We start from the raw sequence: 14,891 nt of genomic DNA on the forward strand, positions 1-14,891 counted from the left end.
CTCCTCCATTGTCCCTTATTCCATTTTGCTAGTGTAACCAGCTGACCACTGAATATCATTTTTTGTTGTTAAAGTGTACTTATGTATTCACCTTGGTAATGCTAAAATAGCTGCCTGTGCCTTTAAGAGAAACTGGTGATGTCATTTTGCATGAGTGGAGTAGAACAACGAGTTTCCATGTTCTAGAAAGGACGATGTTCAAATGCTTTTCCCAGGTTTGGTGAGGAAAGGTGAATAATATTTGATAATATCTATGTAAATTCATTTATACTTTTGTAAATCTAGAATATTGATAATTCGATGTTTTACATGTGGATGCCTTAGATTTTCACGAGTAAAATTGATCGACACTGGAATAGCGTGATTGCAAAGTTCCATAATTGGCCTACTAGGTTAGTCTTCTTAGTAATTCAACCACAAAGCAATATATTGTAAAAGTTTATTTGTCTTTCTTTATTATTTCACGAATGAACGTGAATGTAACAGAGTAATGCAAATATGTTAATCTCTGTTTACATATGTGTTTGGAAGTTAAGCATGTGTGTGCCAAATGTGAGTATCCCTCTAGTTAAGATGAGATGTATTTATTCACATTTTCAATGTTGTGTATAAGGTACGGGGTTGATGGGGTTCTAACGTTGTTTGTATTGATTTTTTTAAAGAATTGCCTCTGCCGTATTGTTTGGTATGTTTTGTTTTAGTTATTTTCATACTGCATATGTAACAAGGGTCTGAAATTAAGCTGAGATTTTAACAGCAGGAACTGTGTATTTTTAATTTATTTTATTTTGTCGTTTTTATTTTGATACCTTCTTTCTGTAATAAAACATCTAAAACAGATAAAGGAATTTAAGACCCGAAAAAGTATTTGATGTCCTGCGTGTGCATCTCCCCAGGCTACACTAGTAATATGTCAGATTTAGTGGAATGAAGACAGTGTTCATCTGCGTTTATAAACTACTAACACAGGTGTCTTACCTGCCAGAACCAGCTGCCCTGCAGGATACACAAGCTTGTCCTCAAAAGCTCCAGTACGATATTCCCACGGAGAAAGACTTCAAGAAAGATGCTAATGGAACCGCCAAACACAGCCACCAGCAGCAAAATATGGACATGAATATCAAGCATTGCACGCCCATGGACATGATAGTAAAATAAGAAACCTGTTTAAAAGAAAAGATGAAGGCTGATTGTAAGAGATGCAATTGCAGACTTTGGAAGTCAAATCCTAAGGAGAAATTAAGGGCCCGAATTTTTGTGAGGTTGTCCTAATTGCCTTACGTATTTGTGGTGAACTACATATACCTGTCTGGACACGCCCCTCTGCTGACTGCTCCTGTGGCTCCTCCCACAGACCCCGGTATAAAGGCGATTGGAGGCACTGCTCCCCCCTCAGTCTCCAGGATGTTGTGTGGCGGTCTCTTGCTGCTAATCGTGGTCCCTTGCAGCTAATAACAGCCTATCGTTCGCCTACCATCTCCAAGAGTTATTGGTGGTGCATCAGTATTGTCAAGAGAAGTTAACCAGAGTTGAAATCCATAGCATATCATAACTAAATTCTGATTCTCTGTCACTTAAGTGTTCTAGAAAATTTACCATTGCTGCACTTAATTAAGCTTTGTGTCCAAAAGATGAAAGGATGAACTTTAACTTTGCCTAATCATCTAAATACACGTGTCATAGTTTTCTTTCACATCAGTGGCATTAAGAGCACTGAATCAATTAAACCTGCACATAATGTTAAGTAACTTATGAAGAAAAATATGTGATTCCTCTTCTGGTAATGCAGAAATTTTCCATGCTCCTTTCCATATTGGGAGGGCCAACTTAATCCATATTTGCTCTAGTTTATATCTACAGTCACTTGTTACGCCATCTATACTCAAAGAAGTAATATGCTCAACATATTAGGCTGAAGAGTATATATTTCAATCAAGACCATTTAAAAGTGCATTCAATTTCAGCTTTAAAAAAAGTTGTTCTTACTCATGCACATTAAGAAACTTCTGAACTTGGACGCCAACACTGAGATACATCCTGGGATGTGCTGGGACACATCATCAGTGATGTATCCTGGGGTTATCGGGTGCTTTGTGTCTTTCAACATCAAATACTCTCACCCAGGCAATTCAGCCAGGGTTGATCAGGCCCTGGCTTGTGTCCCAGCAACACTGGTCCATGGGTACACCTCTTGATACATAGCCATCTGGAGGCTCGCTCAGCAGGAGTTCGAATACAGACTGCGAGTAATTGATTAAAGCTGAACATTTTTAGTACTTGTTCAGAAAAAAATTTTTTAAAGCAACTTCGAAGAATTCGTCTTGATGCTGCAGATCTACAGAGCTGCAAAACTGCAGCCTTCTCGCATAACCCAACTGATCCAATTCCATATGCAGAATTACCTGCATTAAAATGATATTTACACATGCTTTGTCTGACTTTCTGATATAAAGTTAGAAAGGAAAAGCAAAAGGGAAGATGAACATATAGGGAGTTGAATTGCAAATAAATAGTTTAAATAAAGATAGATTTTTAAAAAATTCAGTCACAAGATATACGGTATGCATCATTGACAAAACCAGAATTTATTGCCGATCCCAGACAGCCCTTGAAAATAGTGGTGAACCTTTGTCTAAAAGCTCTGCAGTCCAAGTGGCGAACAACTTCCCTGATTACATCGGAAAGTGAGTTCCAGCATGAATGGAGGAGCTGTAATGCAAGGATGGTGTGCATTTGGGCCTGCCTGAGAATTGCGGTATTCCCACATGTCTGCTGCCCTTACTCCTCTTGATAATAAAATCTGCTGTTGTATTTTTCTTTGCAAGAGGGGCACACAGGCTCATCTTAAAGCATCACTAATGCATCCAAGAAATTGTTCAGATGCTGGAGATCCAAAGCAACACACACAAGTGTAGGAGGAACCCGGCAGGTTCAGCAGCTTCTATGGAAATGAATGAAGAGTCAATGTTTTGGACCAAGACTCTTCTTCAGATCCTGAAAGGAAGGGGGAAGATGACAGAACAAAAAGGTGGGGGGAGGGGAAGGAAGATAGCCAGAAAGTGACGAGTGAAGCCAGGTCGATAGGAAAGATAAAAGGCTGGAGAGGAAGGAATCAGTCCTAAATAAGGGTCCCAGCCCAAATCATTGACTATTTACTCTTTTTCATTAATGCTGCATGACCTGCTGAGTTCCTTTAGCATTTTGTGTGTGTTACCTAGGAATCTGACAGGAGAGGAGAGTGGACCATAGGAGTAAAGAAAGGAGGAGGATACCCAGGGGAAGCTGATAGGCAGGTGAGAAGCGTTAAGGTGCCAGAGTGGGGAATAGAAGAAGAGGAGATGGAGGGAAGCTTATTTTTAACTGGGAGAAAACGATATTCATGCCATCGGGTAGGAGGCCACCCAGACAGAATACAAGATGTTGTTCCTCTGCCCAGAGGGTGGCTTCATCATGGCACAAGCAGAAGCCATGGACCGACATGTTGGAATGGGAATTGGAATGGGAATTCAAATGTTTGGCCACTGGGAAGTCCTATTTCTGGACATCCATCCTGTGTTCCTCCAGAAGATGCACACTGCATTCACTGTGGGTCAACAGTGGGAGCAGTCAATACTCTGTTCTATAAAGTGAAACACAATTGAAAGTATGTTAAAAGTAATTGGTTCAATCTTCATGAAGAGCTTGCTGTATTGTTTAAGGATCTCTGAAAATATAATTGATTAAAGTGATTAAATTGATTCCTCAGTGAGTCCCAGGGTCAAAAGCAAAGATCGAAGCCTGAAGGTTGACTGGAGGTCCAGAAGTCAAGGCCTGATTGCTGAAGTACTTGATTTACAAGTCTACTGAGGCCTGATGTCCAAGAGTCAGCGAACCCAATGGATGCTGGAGACCCGGAGACAGCCTGTCCTGTGAGGGGAGGGCTGTCTGTGTGTGGGGGGGGGGGGGGGGGGGGAGGAGGGAGAAGGACTTGTTTTGCTGTTGTTGTTTCATTGTTTGTACTGTTCTGCCGAACATCGTGGGCTTGCTATATTGATGCCAGGTAGTGTGGCAACACTTGCGGGCTGCCCCTCAGCACATTCTTGCGTTCTGTTGGTTGTTAACGCAAGTGAGACATTCCACTGTATATTCTAATGGATATATGAGAAATGAATGAATCTGAATCTGGCTAATTGTTTTTACATTAATTATAACTACTGATCTGCAAGGTGGGTAGACGCAATGTCACTATGAAACAGGACAGGAGATAGGGGAAAGCAGCATGTAACACCTTGTTTGAACCTGAGCAGAGTGAACCTGGTCCACACAAGCAGGAGTGCCTTGTATAGAACGTAGATCAATCAGCCTTCCTTGGGACAAAATGAAAACAGGGGAATGAGAGGACCTGGAGCTTTATCAATGGCTTCCTACCTCCTGCACTGAGCAAACACAGGGCAAGCTCAACTTGGGGGACAGCACAGAGTCCACCTTACAGAAACACTGCAGCCTTCCAGACACAACATTTAGTTCAACAACTTCAGGTAACTCACTTTCTTTGACTAGTGCTACAGGTTAAATATCTATAGGGACAATTGACTGATTGCCTGAAAACACCAGAGTCCAGATTTGATCGTAACTTCGGCTGCTACCTTTGTGAAATTAGCATGCTCTGTTGACCACGTGGGTTTTCTTCAAGTGCCTCAGTCTTAACTTGTATTCTAATGACTTGTGGGTTGGCGGGTTAATTGGCCATTGTAAATTTGCAATTGGTGTACAGAAGAGTTGTTGAATCCAGGGACAATTGATGGGGATAATAAAAACTGGGATTAATTTAGGATTATTGTGAAATTCTCTCAACCTTCATGAGCCTATCAAGTAATAATTGCTCTGGTGGCAGATGGCAGCTTCTCCAACAGCTCATCTCCCAGGCCTCAACGTACCAGAGATATCTGCTTTGCCCTATCCATCCCTCTCTCACGCACCCTCTAATTTAAAAACAGCTCATTTTCCTCTCTCTCTCTCTCTCTCTGTCCTGACAAAGAATTTTCCACTTGAAAGATGTTATCTCCCATTTCCTCTCTGCACAGCTACTACCTGACCCATTGAACATGTCCAACATTTTCTGATTTTTATTATAAACAGATATAGATGTAACTGACATACTTAGTGCCTTCATACCAAAAGGCGGCATAGTGACATTGCAGTTAGCATAATGCTATTACTGCGCCAGATTTAAGATTGGGGTTCGATCTCCTCTGCTGTCTGTTTGGAGTTTGAATGTTCTCCCTGCGACTGTGTGGGTTTCCTCCCATATTCCAAAGATCAGCGGCTAGGGTTAGTGAGCTGTGGGCATGCTATGTTGGCACTGGAAGCATGGCAACATCTGCACAATCCCTGCCAATTTGATTTGATGCAAATGACACACAATTCTTTAAATGCCTTGCAATGTGAAGCACTTTAGGAAACCAACAAAGAAATTGTAGGTGCTGGAAATCTGAAATATGACTGTGGTGAACTACGTATACCTGTCTGGACACCCCCCCCCCCCCCCCCCCCCCCCCCGCTGACTGCTCCTGTGGCTCCTCTCACTGGCCGTGGCTCCTCCCACAGACCCCGGTATAAAGGCGATTGGAGACACAGCCCCGGCCTCAGTCTCCAGGATGTAGTGTGGTGGTCAATTGCTGCTTGTTCTTTCTTCCAGTCAATAAAAGCCGATATCTCGCCTCCCGTCTCAGAGAGTTATTAATGGTGCATCAATGACTTAATCTGATTTTAACTGCTACATCATCTCACCCTTTTCAGAGAAATTCTCACCCACCACCTTACCACTCCTTCTCATGGAGGTACTTGTTTCTCTTTCTGATGAACAGTTCCAGACCTGAAACATTACAATATATTGCCTGTGTGGCTGAATTTTTCCATCATTTTTAACTTTAAATACTTTTGAAGTCTGGTTACTATGGTTAAGTCAGGAACATGGCAACATGTTTGTGCACATGAAGATTCCACAAACATTATAAGCAAACAATATATCTTGGGATATTTCCTGAGAGCCAAAAGGTAAACCACATGTCCAGAAAAAACTTGTTTACAACTCCATATTCAAGCTGGTTCAACCTTTTACCCTAAAGTTCCTGTAGAGCTACCTTAACACATCACAAGTGTTGGCCAAGAAACAGTTCCAGTTTCTGGAGTGGATTTTGAAAGCCATAGCTGAGGGAAAGAATCTCATCTGTCAGGAATACATAAGAAAAGATAGAAATTGTTTCACACGAACAAGAATGAAAACAGGGAACCCTCTTCTCAAAGCAAACACCATGATATTTTGCTTAAGAAAGAAAAATGCACAAGTGTTTGGGAAATACTCCAAGGATCATGGAGAAATTAGACTGATGAGATTCTTTATAGAAAGGTTACATAAGCCTTGCTGCCTCCATTACTTCTTTCCATGCTGTGAAATATGGTGCAGGAATTTGTTCTTTGTGATGAAAGGGCTCAGCAGGTCATCAGTTAGCATTTAAAGTCAAGGACCCTTTACCAGAGCTCATCGATGGGGCCCTTGTCCTGAAATGCTGACTGCTTCCTTCTCCATGGATTTTGCTTTCTGTTTTCATTGCAACGAGTTTGAAACTAAATTCACTATGCACATAGCACACACACAAAATAATGGAGGAACTCAGCAGGGTGGGCAGCATCCATGAAGGGAAATGAACAGTCAACATTTTGAGCCAAGACCCTTCATCAGTTTTGGCCTGAAACATCGACTGCTCACTTCCGTCCATGGATGCCGAGCTCCTCCAGCATTTTGTGCATGTTACTGACGCTTTCCAGCACCTGCAGAATCTCCCATCTCTAGAATGTATATCTTACTGAACCAACATATCAAAAGATATCATATAGACCAGCTAAATGACTGCACACATAACATTTTAATTTACTGAGCCTACTGTGAACTTTGAAATTTCCTTTACATTGTAAATACAGGTAAGCAGTGAGTCATAGGCCCCGTTTCTGGCTTAATACACTGATTAAGATAACAGAGTATAATAATCCTGATAGGTATAAACATTGTCAATAAGAGATATCCTCTTGAGCAACTGTGAAACTGCTTAATTAAGGAAATGAATCCTCACCTTTGGGAATGGAGGAAGAAAACTAGGCAGCTACCAACTGAACTGAAAAATAGCAGCATCTCTGTGGGAGTCCAGTTGCTAATGCTTTGTACATTTCTAATAGAGCTCAAACGCAAATATCACTAATTGACCCATGAGTCAGAAGATTTTAGGCTCAAGTTCCAATTTCATGACATCAACACACCATCTGGTTCATTTCTGACGGAGTTCTCCATTTTCAGGCCCTCAGGAGTCTCATCTATTGTCGTTATTCAGCCGATAACCATTTTCCTGGACTAGAGAACCAACTGGGACGAGCATTTTAGGGAGTCAGCAGACCACTAATGAACTGGGTTATAGGTGCTCCTGTGGGTTACGGTACAATCACGAATAATATACAATTAAGCCAAAACTCTGAATTTAAGAAAGAATGGCCAACCTTCAATGAAGACTGCAATAGCCAACATGAGCCTATCCAGGGCTAATGGCACTGCAGGTGTCAAATGGACAATAACGTCCACAATCCCCGAGATACCATAGAAGAGATACATAGTTGCATGCTGCCAGTTCATCAGATGATCCCAATGCTGTTCCTCATAGTTGTAGAGCTTCAGATGGGGTCCATCGGGAACAAATTGTTCAGCTAACATTCCTGTAACACAAAATGGAAGACGTGGAGGATATTTCAGCTTTGTACTAAATTAGTATTATTTTTCAAATACTGAAAACTTCACACTTATCTACAGAACTTGATTAACTATATTGAAAAAAGCAAAATGATCATTTTCTCTTTTTAAATTTTTCAGTACTACTCCACCAATAACTGCAACACCAATTTCCTTTCAGAACATTCAGGTGCTACTTTCTGAAAGCGCACATCATTTCTGTAGATCCTTTTAGTGTGGTATGTGGGGGACAAGGCAATGAAGAGATATGGTTTCTGGTTCTACTGTACCCACTGCATGTCAGACTATCTCATGCAGAATAGCCAATGTAAATTAACTTACATTCTAAGCTCCAATATTTTATCCTCTAACAGAAACAATTCTATATATTATTAGTTGCCCCCCCCAACAAACTAGAAAATGATGTCCAGAATGTACCCTTCTGACTTAGATCAAACTACGCCCAAGGCCAGAATGCTGGGGGTTCTTTGCACTCTAACTAAACGAAAGTTCAAAGCAGTTCATTGCTTTTCAAAAGCTTCACTACCTGACAGTTAAGTGAAAATATTTCTGCACTTACCCAAAAAGTTACATACCCTGTAGTAGATTGTTTTTATTTGCATTAATTATAATTTGACCCTGTTCATCCCCTTCTCATCATCTCTTGTTCACATAATTCCACATTTTGCTTTGGTGGTTACCCGGCCTCAATGCCTGGGAAATCAGCCCAGCAAGATCAAATTATGAAGACCAAGATACCATTTTAAAATGCAACATGACGTAGAAACTAAAATATTGCATTTAATCTTAAAAGTACAAAATATATATCAAAAGCAACAATAATTGTCTTTGTGAGTCAATTACAATATTTAAAGCACTGAGAGAAATGAAACAACATTTAATCTAGCAACAATACATGGTAACATTCAGACTTGCAAACAATTAATAAATAGTTGCAGTGCTTAAACCTTTTGTGGAACTCAACAGGTCATTTTGGGTCAAAGTCCTGCATCAATTCCCACAGTGGCTACTTGACCTAATGGGCACCTCCAGCACACTGTTGGTCCAGATTGCAATATTTGCATCTTGAGTGTCTTTTAAAGCCATTGCAGTTGCCATATGTTGTTTAATTCTACTTCTATGTTATCACCACAGTTGTCCATTTGTTCCATCTTCATTCACAGTAGTGTCCAGCACTGCCTAACAACTGATTGTATATCAAAAGCATTTGAGACTTTGTAAATGCTGTCCGTTTCATAGAAAAGCACAACTACAACATCCAATTCTGTAGCAGTGCTATTACCAACATTTCCTGCTCATTTTTGGTGTGTACTAGAAACAATTGCAATGAACAGTTTAAATTAAAATGAAATCCTTCCAGCAAAACAAGACATACTGTACATATCCAGTTTATTTTCATTTCAATTTTGCAGCAAATACAATCATCTTTTCACATCTCTAATGCTTTTGATCATTATGCTTTATGCAATGCTGCTGTCAGTGCTACTTGCCCAGCTCCGCGTTACAGACTGAACAGGCTGGATATAGTTAGGATCATCAGCCTGCAGTAATTGAAGCTTTGATGAGTATAATCAGGAGACCACACCATGGCAACAGGTGAACATTAAAGCAAGGTCAGATTAACACATCGTCACATAGGTAGCAAGGTTGTAAGTAAAGCTAGTCTCTAATTACAATCAGAAGATTACCAAACCTCAAAAGAAATTTCAAGCAGACACAAAAATCATATGCCACAGAGCACTGTCATCGGTACGTTTGGTCTTATACTTCTCAGTGTTTTCTAAAGAATATAATTTAGAGCATAAGTAAAGAGAAAACACAGGTATTTAGCTGTCTATTTCATTTAATAAGTGGTTCTTTCAGTCTGCAGGTGCTTTCTGGACTGGAATATATTTACACAATTTAATTTTATTTTCAATTTCTTCAGATCTTCCTAACCATTTTCCTGACTGATACGTTCAACTATAAAGGTGAAGGGAACATCTGCACACAAACCGATGGAGCTACTGCCTCATGGTTCCAGTAGTCAAATCCTGACCCCGAGGTCTGTGTGGAGTTTGCACATTCTCCCTGCGAGTTTCCTCCTCCTGATAGTTCCCTCCCACATCCCAGTGACACTAGCTTCACTGGCCATTGTGAATTGCCACTAACATGCGGGTGAATACGGGATGAGTCGATTTTGAACAAACCGGGATTACTGCTAGATTAGTGTGACAGGATGCTGGATGGTCCTTGCAGACTCAGTGGGCTGAATTACACGTTTTGGTACTGTAATGCCTAATCTCTTGTTATACGTAGTTATATTGCACTCCACTTCACCAAATGATGTCTTTGAGTAAACTCCGCTCTATTGCTGGACCAAGTTAAATTCTTGCTCTCCCTTAACATTCACAATTTATTGCTTCCTCTTTTGGCTCAGCACACTTTTTCCTTTAAAACCTTGGAGTCCGTGGTACTGAGTCAATCCTGCCCAGCAACGACAGTAGCTACAAGTACTGTGGGACACAAATACCTACCAAGAACATTTCATTAGTTAAAGAGTCATAAAGAAATGCAGCATGGATACAGGCTCCCTGGCCCACTCAGCCAGTCTGAATTTCCTGCATTTGCTCCATAGACCTCCAAGCCCCGTTCCTCCATGTCGCTATCCAAGTGCTTCAAAAATGATACGTCTCAACCGCTTCCTCTTTCAGCTCGATCCATATACTCGCTGCACTCCGCATGAAAAGTAGTCTGTCAGTTCCCTTTTAAATCTTTCCTCTCTCACCCTGAATCTACACCCCATATTTTTGGTCTCCCCTACCTTGGGGGAAAAATGACTGTTACTATCCATCTTATTTATGCCTCTCATAATTTTAAACACTTCGACCAGATCACCTCTCATGTTCCAAGATGTTTCATGTTCCTGGCCAACCTCCCCCGAACTCAAGCAACATCCTCATAAGTCTTTTCTGCACTCTTTCCAGTTTAACCACATCTTTCCTATAACAGAGCGGCCACAACTATACATAGTACTCCAGGTGTGGCCTTAAACAGCTGCAATGTAATGTCAAATCTCTACACTCAAAACCCTGACTGATTAAAGTCAGGGTGCTAAACACCTTTTTCATCATTCTTTCCACCCACGTCATCACAATAAATGAACAATCACTTATACTCCATGGCCTCTCTTGTCCCATTACACTCCCGAGTGCCCCAACATTCATAAAACAAGTCCTTCACTAGTTTTGACTTTCCCAAAATGCATAATCTCACACTTAACTGTTTTGAAATCCATTTGCCACTCTCTGACTTACTTCCCTAACTGATCACAAAAACCCTGTAGTCTAATCTTCTTCACTAACAACATCTACTTCCGTGTCATCCAGAAACTTACTGATCAAGACTTTATACTCGCAGCCAAATCAGTTATCAAAACTGAAGAGGTAGCCCACGGAAAACCCCGAATTTCAAAGTAAATGAACAAACCAAAAGAGACCAAATAATCTTGTTGGACTTACCTATCAGTGCAAAGCTAGCTTTTACAATGCCCTCAATGATATCTAACCGCCGATGCCCAGATATCGATGCTAGATAACAAATGTTCTTATTCTTTCTGCAGAGGTATCTCATAGGATATTTCACTGACCACCAGAGGCCAAAGAGGAGGAAAAAGCTTCCAGGAAGTGCATGTCCTTTGAAGTTACCCATGACTTTTTATTTCCTGGAATAAAAAAAAGGAAGCACAATCAATAACAGAAAAAAATTAATTAATACATATCCATTCCCATATAATAGTTATAATTCTCATCTATTCAATAGATTTAATTAATAAACATTATTCTACATACATTTTTAAAATCTGCCTCTATTTTATGAGATTTGTTAAAATTTTGATTTAATTTTCAAACTATGAGGTTCAATATAAAATAAATACATTGATTGAATTTATATTCATTTTTGAAAGTTGTGGTGCAGCAAGATTGATTTGTATATAATACTGATCCCTTTACAAGTGTGCAATATGATAATAGTAAGTCTCTGCCGCTGACATCACTCAAATCATAGGGAAGCGTATGGGGGAAGGTGATGACCACAGCTGGGCAAGTGTTGGAAAGGATCATCTTTGCCAATGCCTTCCTCACTGGGCACTTGACTGTGTGTATGTGGGGTTGGGGTTCCTGAATTCTATTCTTCATACACTCTAACTCTGACAGAATGCCAGCATCCTCAATCTATCCTATTTAGTAGGCCTGCTGACTTTCTATTCAAAACACCCTCTCAAAGTGGTTTAAAGGCAACATCTCACAGCCACTTGCATTTGTATTGTTATTCTATCCCTCTTCTTTCAATACATCATTTTGTTTAATCAATTATTAAATTTCCTCTATAGATTGTTCGTCTTTCCACAGTCACTAAACCAACTTCAAATGATTAATTTGATAATATCGTTGACGACTATCTCACTGTTTAGTATCTAAATGCTGAGTATCATTTGGCTCTTCACTCAACCCTGGAACATCTGGACAGTGAAGATGCAGATATCAGGATGCTCTTCATTGACTACAGTTCAGCATTCAATACTACCACCCCCTCAAAACTGATCAATTAGCTTCAAGACCTTGGCCTCAATAACTCCTTGTGCAATTGGACCGTCGATTTCCTCACTTGCAGATCCCAGTCAGTTTGGATTGGCAACAACATCTCCTCCACAATCTCCAGCAGCACAGGTGTATCACAAGGTTATGAAACAATCTCAGGTCTGGGGTCTCCTTGGGATCTAGCTCACTGGCTACTTTATCACAGATAGTATAAGGAACTGGATGGGCTTCAGAAAACTTGCTTGTGCCATTTTCATTTAATACTATTTTAGCCTCGATCTGTACGAGTTTTCTTAATACTATTCTCGAACTCTGCTGTGGCATCATCCAGCGCCTTTCTTAATTCACTTTTAGTTGACTCTGTCGCAGGGGACGTGGCATGCAAATAGGGGATGGATCGCCAATCAAATTGTACCCGTCTCAGCCAATCACGGCCCCACAATGCTGGGTTCCCACAACCTATCAACTCATTTTCAAGAACTCTCCATCTCATGTTCTCAATATCTATCGCTTATTTGTTTATGCATTTCTCCTTTGTACTTGCACAGTTTGTTATCTTTTGCATGTTGGTTAGTAACTTTCCTGTTGGGTGCAGTCATTCATTGATTCTATTGTGTTACTTGGATTTATTGTGCATGCTTAAAAGAACACAAAACTCAGGGTCATATAGGGTGACAGATGTGTACTTAGGTAATAAACTTACTTTGAACTTTATAACCTTTTTCTGCTGACATCTGTGTCTAAAAAAAGCTCTGTTTTAATACAAGTTCATCCTTACATAATTTGCAGCATGGTGGTAATTTGAACTACTACCAAAGAGACATGTATGAACATTATGATTATATTAAAATACAACTTCCACATGCTCTTGTGAATCAGTCAGCTTTAAAAGTGGTAGAGCAAAGGGTTGTTGATGAGAAGGGCGTGGTATAGAGAATATGCAATAAACTTAATGAAAATGAAATAAAATTGATAAGCATAGCCAAAAAAACTTAAAATTTCCAGATGTGCTAAATGTCAAAGTGCCTCTTTAATAAAGATGCTGTTTGTGACACTACACACTTTGAAACGGATCCCTGCTCTGAGACATGTTCGTGTAATACTTAATCTTTCCAGTGTATTCCTCAGTGTAATTAATTAACAGATTACCAGACACCATTTGGAAAAACTGACATAATGAATGGAACAGAAGCACGCACGAGATCTAAAGCAGCTCTTCACTGCAATGTTGTGAACCTGAGGCTCACTAGTAAAGCATTCCTACCTTTGATCATGTAAAAGCAGAAGGTAAAGCAAGACGTGGGTTTTCACTGAAGTTGCACAGCAAGACGGTATTTCCTTTCGTTGTGCTATTTTTTGACTATCAAAGCCCCTTAGCTAATTTCATTTAAAATGAATAAACACAGAAATAGATATTACTATGCGACAGCAACTCCTTTCTATGTTATATTGACAATTAAACTCAGCAAATCCAGAGATCTCTCTCCAAGATACACAAATCCCTGACTAGCCGAGTAAGAAGAGAACTTTCCAGTCTGGAATCTGTTTCAATGCATAGATTCCTATGAAGTTAGTGTCCTGATACTCATGCTTTGGGACAAATTCATTACCAGAAAGGTAACCATGTTAAATGCATTCATAGCAGTTTCAGACGCAAGCTATGGCACAGAATATTTTGACTGCATGAAGCCTTATTCCTTCAGCTCAATTGGTTTTGCAGACACCTCTTACCTTTCTCTCACAAACTACATTGTCAAGTCCAGTCACTTTTATTGTCATTTCAACCATAACTGCTGGTACAGTACATAGTAAAAATGAGATGACGTTTTTCAGGACCATTGTGTTACATGACACAGTACAAAAACTAGACTGAACTATGTTAAAAAAAAAACACAGAGAAAAAAAACTACACTAGACTACAGACCTACCCAGGACTGCATAAAGTGCACAAAACAGTGCAGGCATTACAATAAATAATAAACAGGACAACAGGGCAGTAAGGTGTCAGTCCAGGCTCGGGGTATTGAGGAGTCTGATAGCTTGGGGGAAGAAACTGTTATATAGTCTGGTCGTAACAGCCAGAATGCTTCGGTGCCTTCTCCCAGACGGCAGGAGGGAGAAGAGATTGTATGAGGGGTGCATGGGGTCCTTCATAATTCTGTTTCCTTTGCGGATGCAGCGTGTAGTGTAAATGTCCGTGATGGCGGGAAGAGAGACCCCGATGATCTTCTCAGCTGACCTCACTATCCGCTGCAGGGTCTTGCAATCCAAGATGGTGCAATTTCCAAACCAGGCAGTGATGCAGCTGCTCAGGATGCTCTCAATACAATCTCTGTAGAATGTGATGATGATGGGGATGAAGGAGATGGACTTTCCTCAGCCTTCGCAGAAAGTAGAGATGCTGCTGGGCTTTCTTTGCTATGGAGCTGGTGTTGAGGGACCAGGTGAGATTCTCCGTCAGGTGAACACCAAGAAATTTGGTGCTCTTTACGATCTCTGCTGAGGAGCCGTCGATGTTCAGTGGGGAGTGGTCGCTC

At 40.5% G+C, this 14,891-nt stretch overlaps 1 protein-coding gene across 1 annotated transcript in view; it reads right to left on the reverse strand.

Annotated features, from left to right (window-relative positions):
* The window catches only part of tmem45a (transmembrane protein 45a), a 75,610-nt gene that overhangs the window by 14,720 nt on the left and 45,999 nt on the right, over positions 1 to 14,891 (reverse strand). Inside the window, exons 3-5 of the mRNA XM_073045134.1 lie at positions 11,275 to 11,477; positions 7,528 to 7,740; positions 979 to 1,163 (exon numbers count right to left, since the gene is read on the reverse strand). Coding sequence (XP_072901235.1) covers positions 979 to 1,163; positions 7,528 to 7,740; positions 11,275 to 11,464 — 588 coding nt within the window. The 5' untranslated portion in view covers positions 11,465 to 11,477. The remainder of the gene's footprint in view (positions 1 to 978; positions 1,164 to 7,527; positions 7,741 to 11,274; positions 11,478 to 14,891) is intronic.

Source organism: Hemitrygon akajei, chromosome 5 (assembly GCF_048418815.1).
Source record: "Hemitrygon akajei chromosome 5, sHemAka1.3, whole genome shotgun sequence".
Lineage (NCBI taxonomy): Eukaryota > Metazoa > Chordata > Chondrichthyes > Myliobatiformes > Dasyatidae > Hemitrygon > Hemitrygon akajei.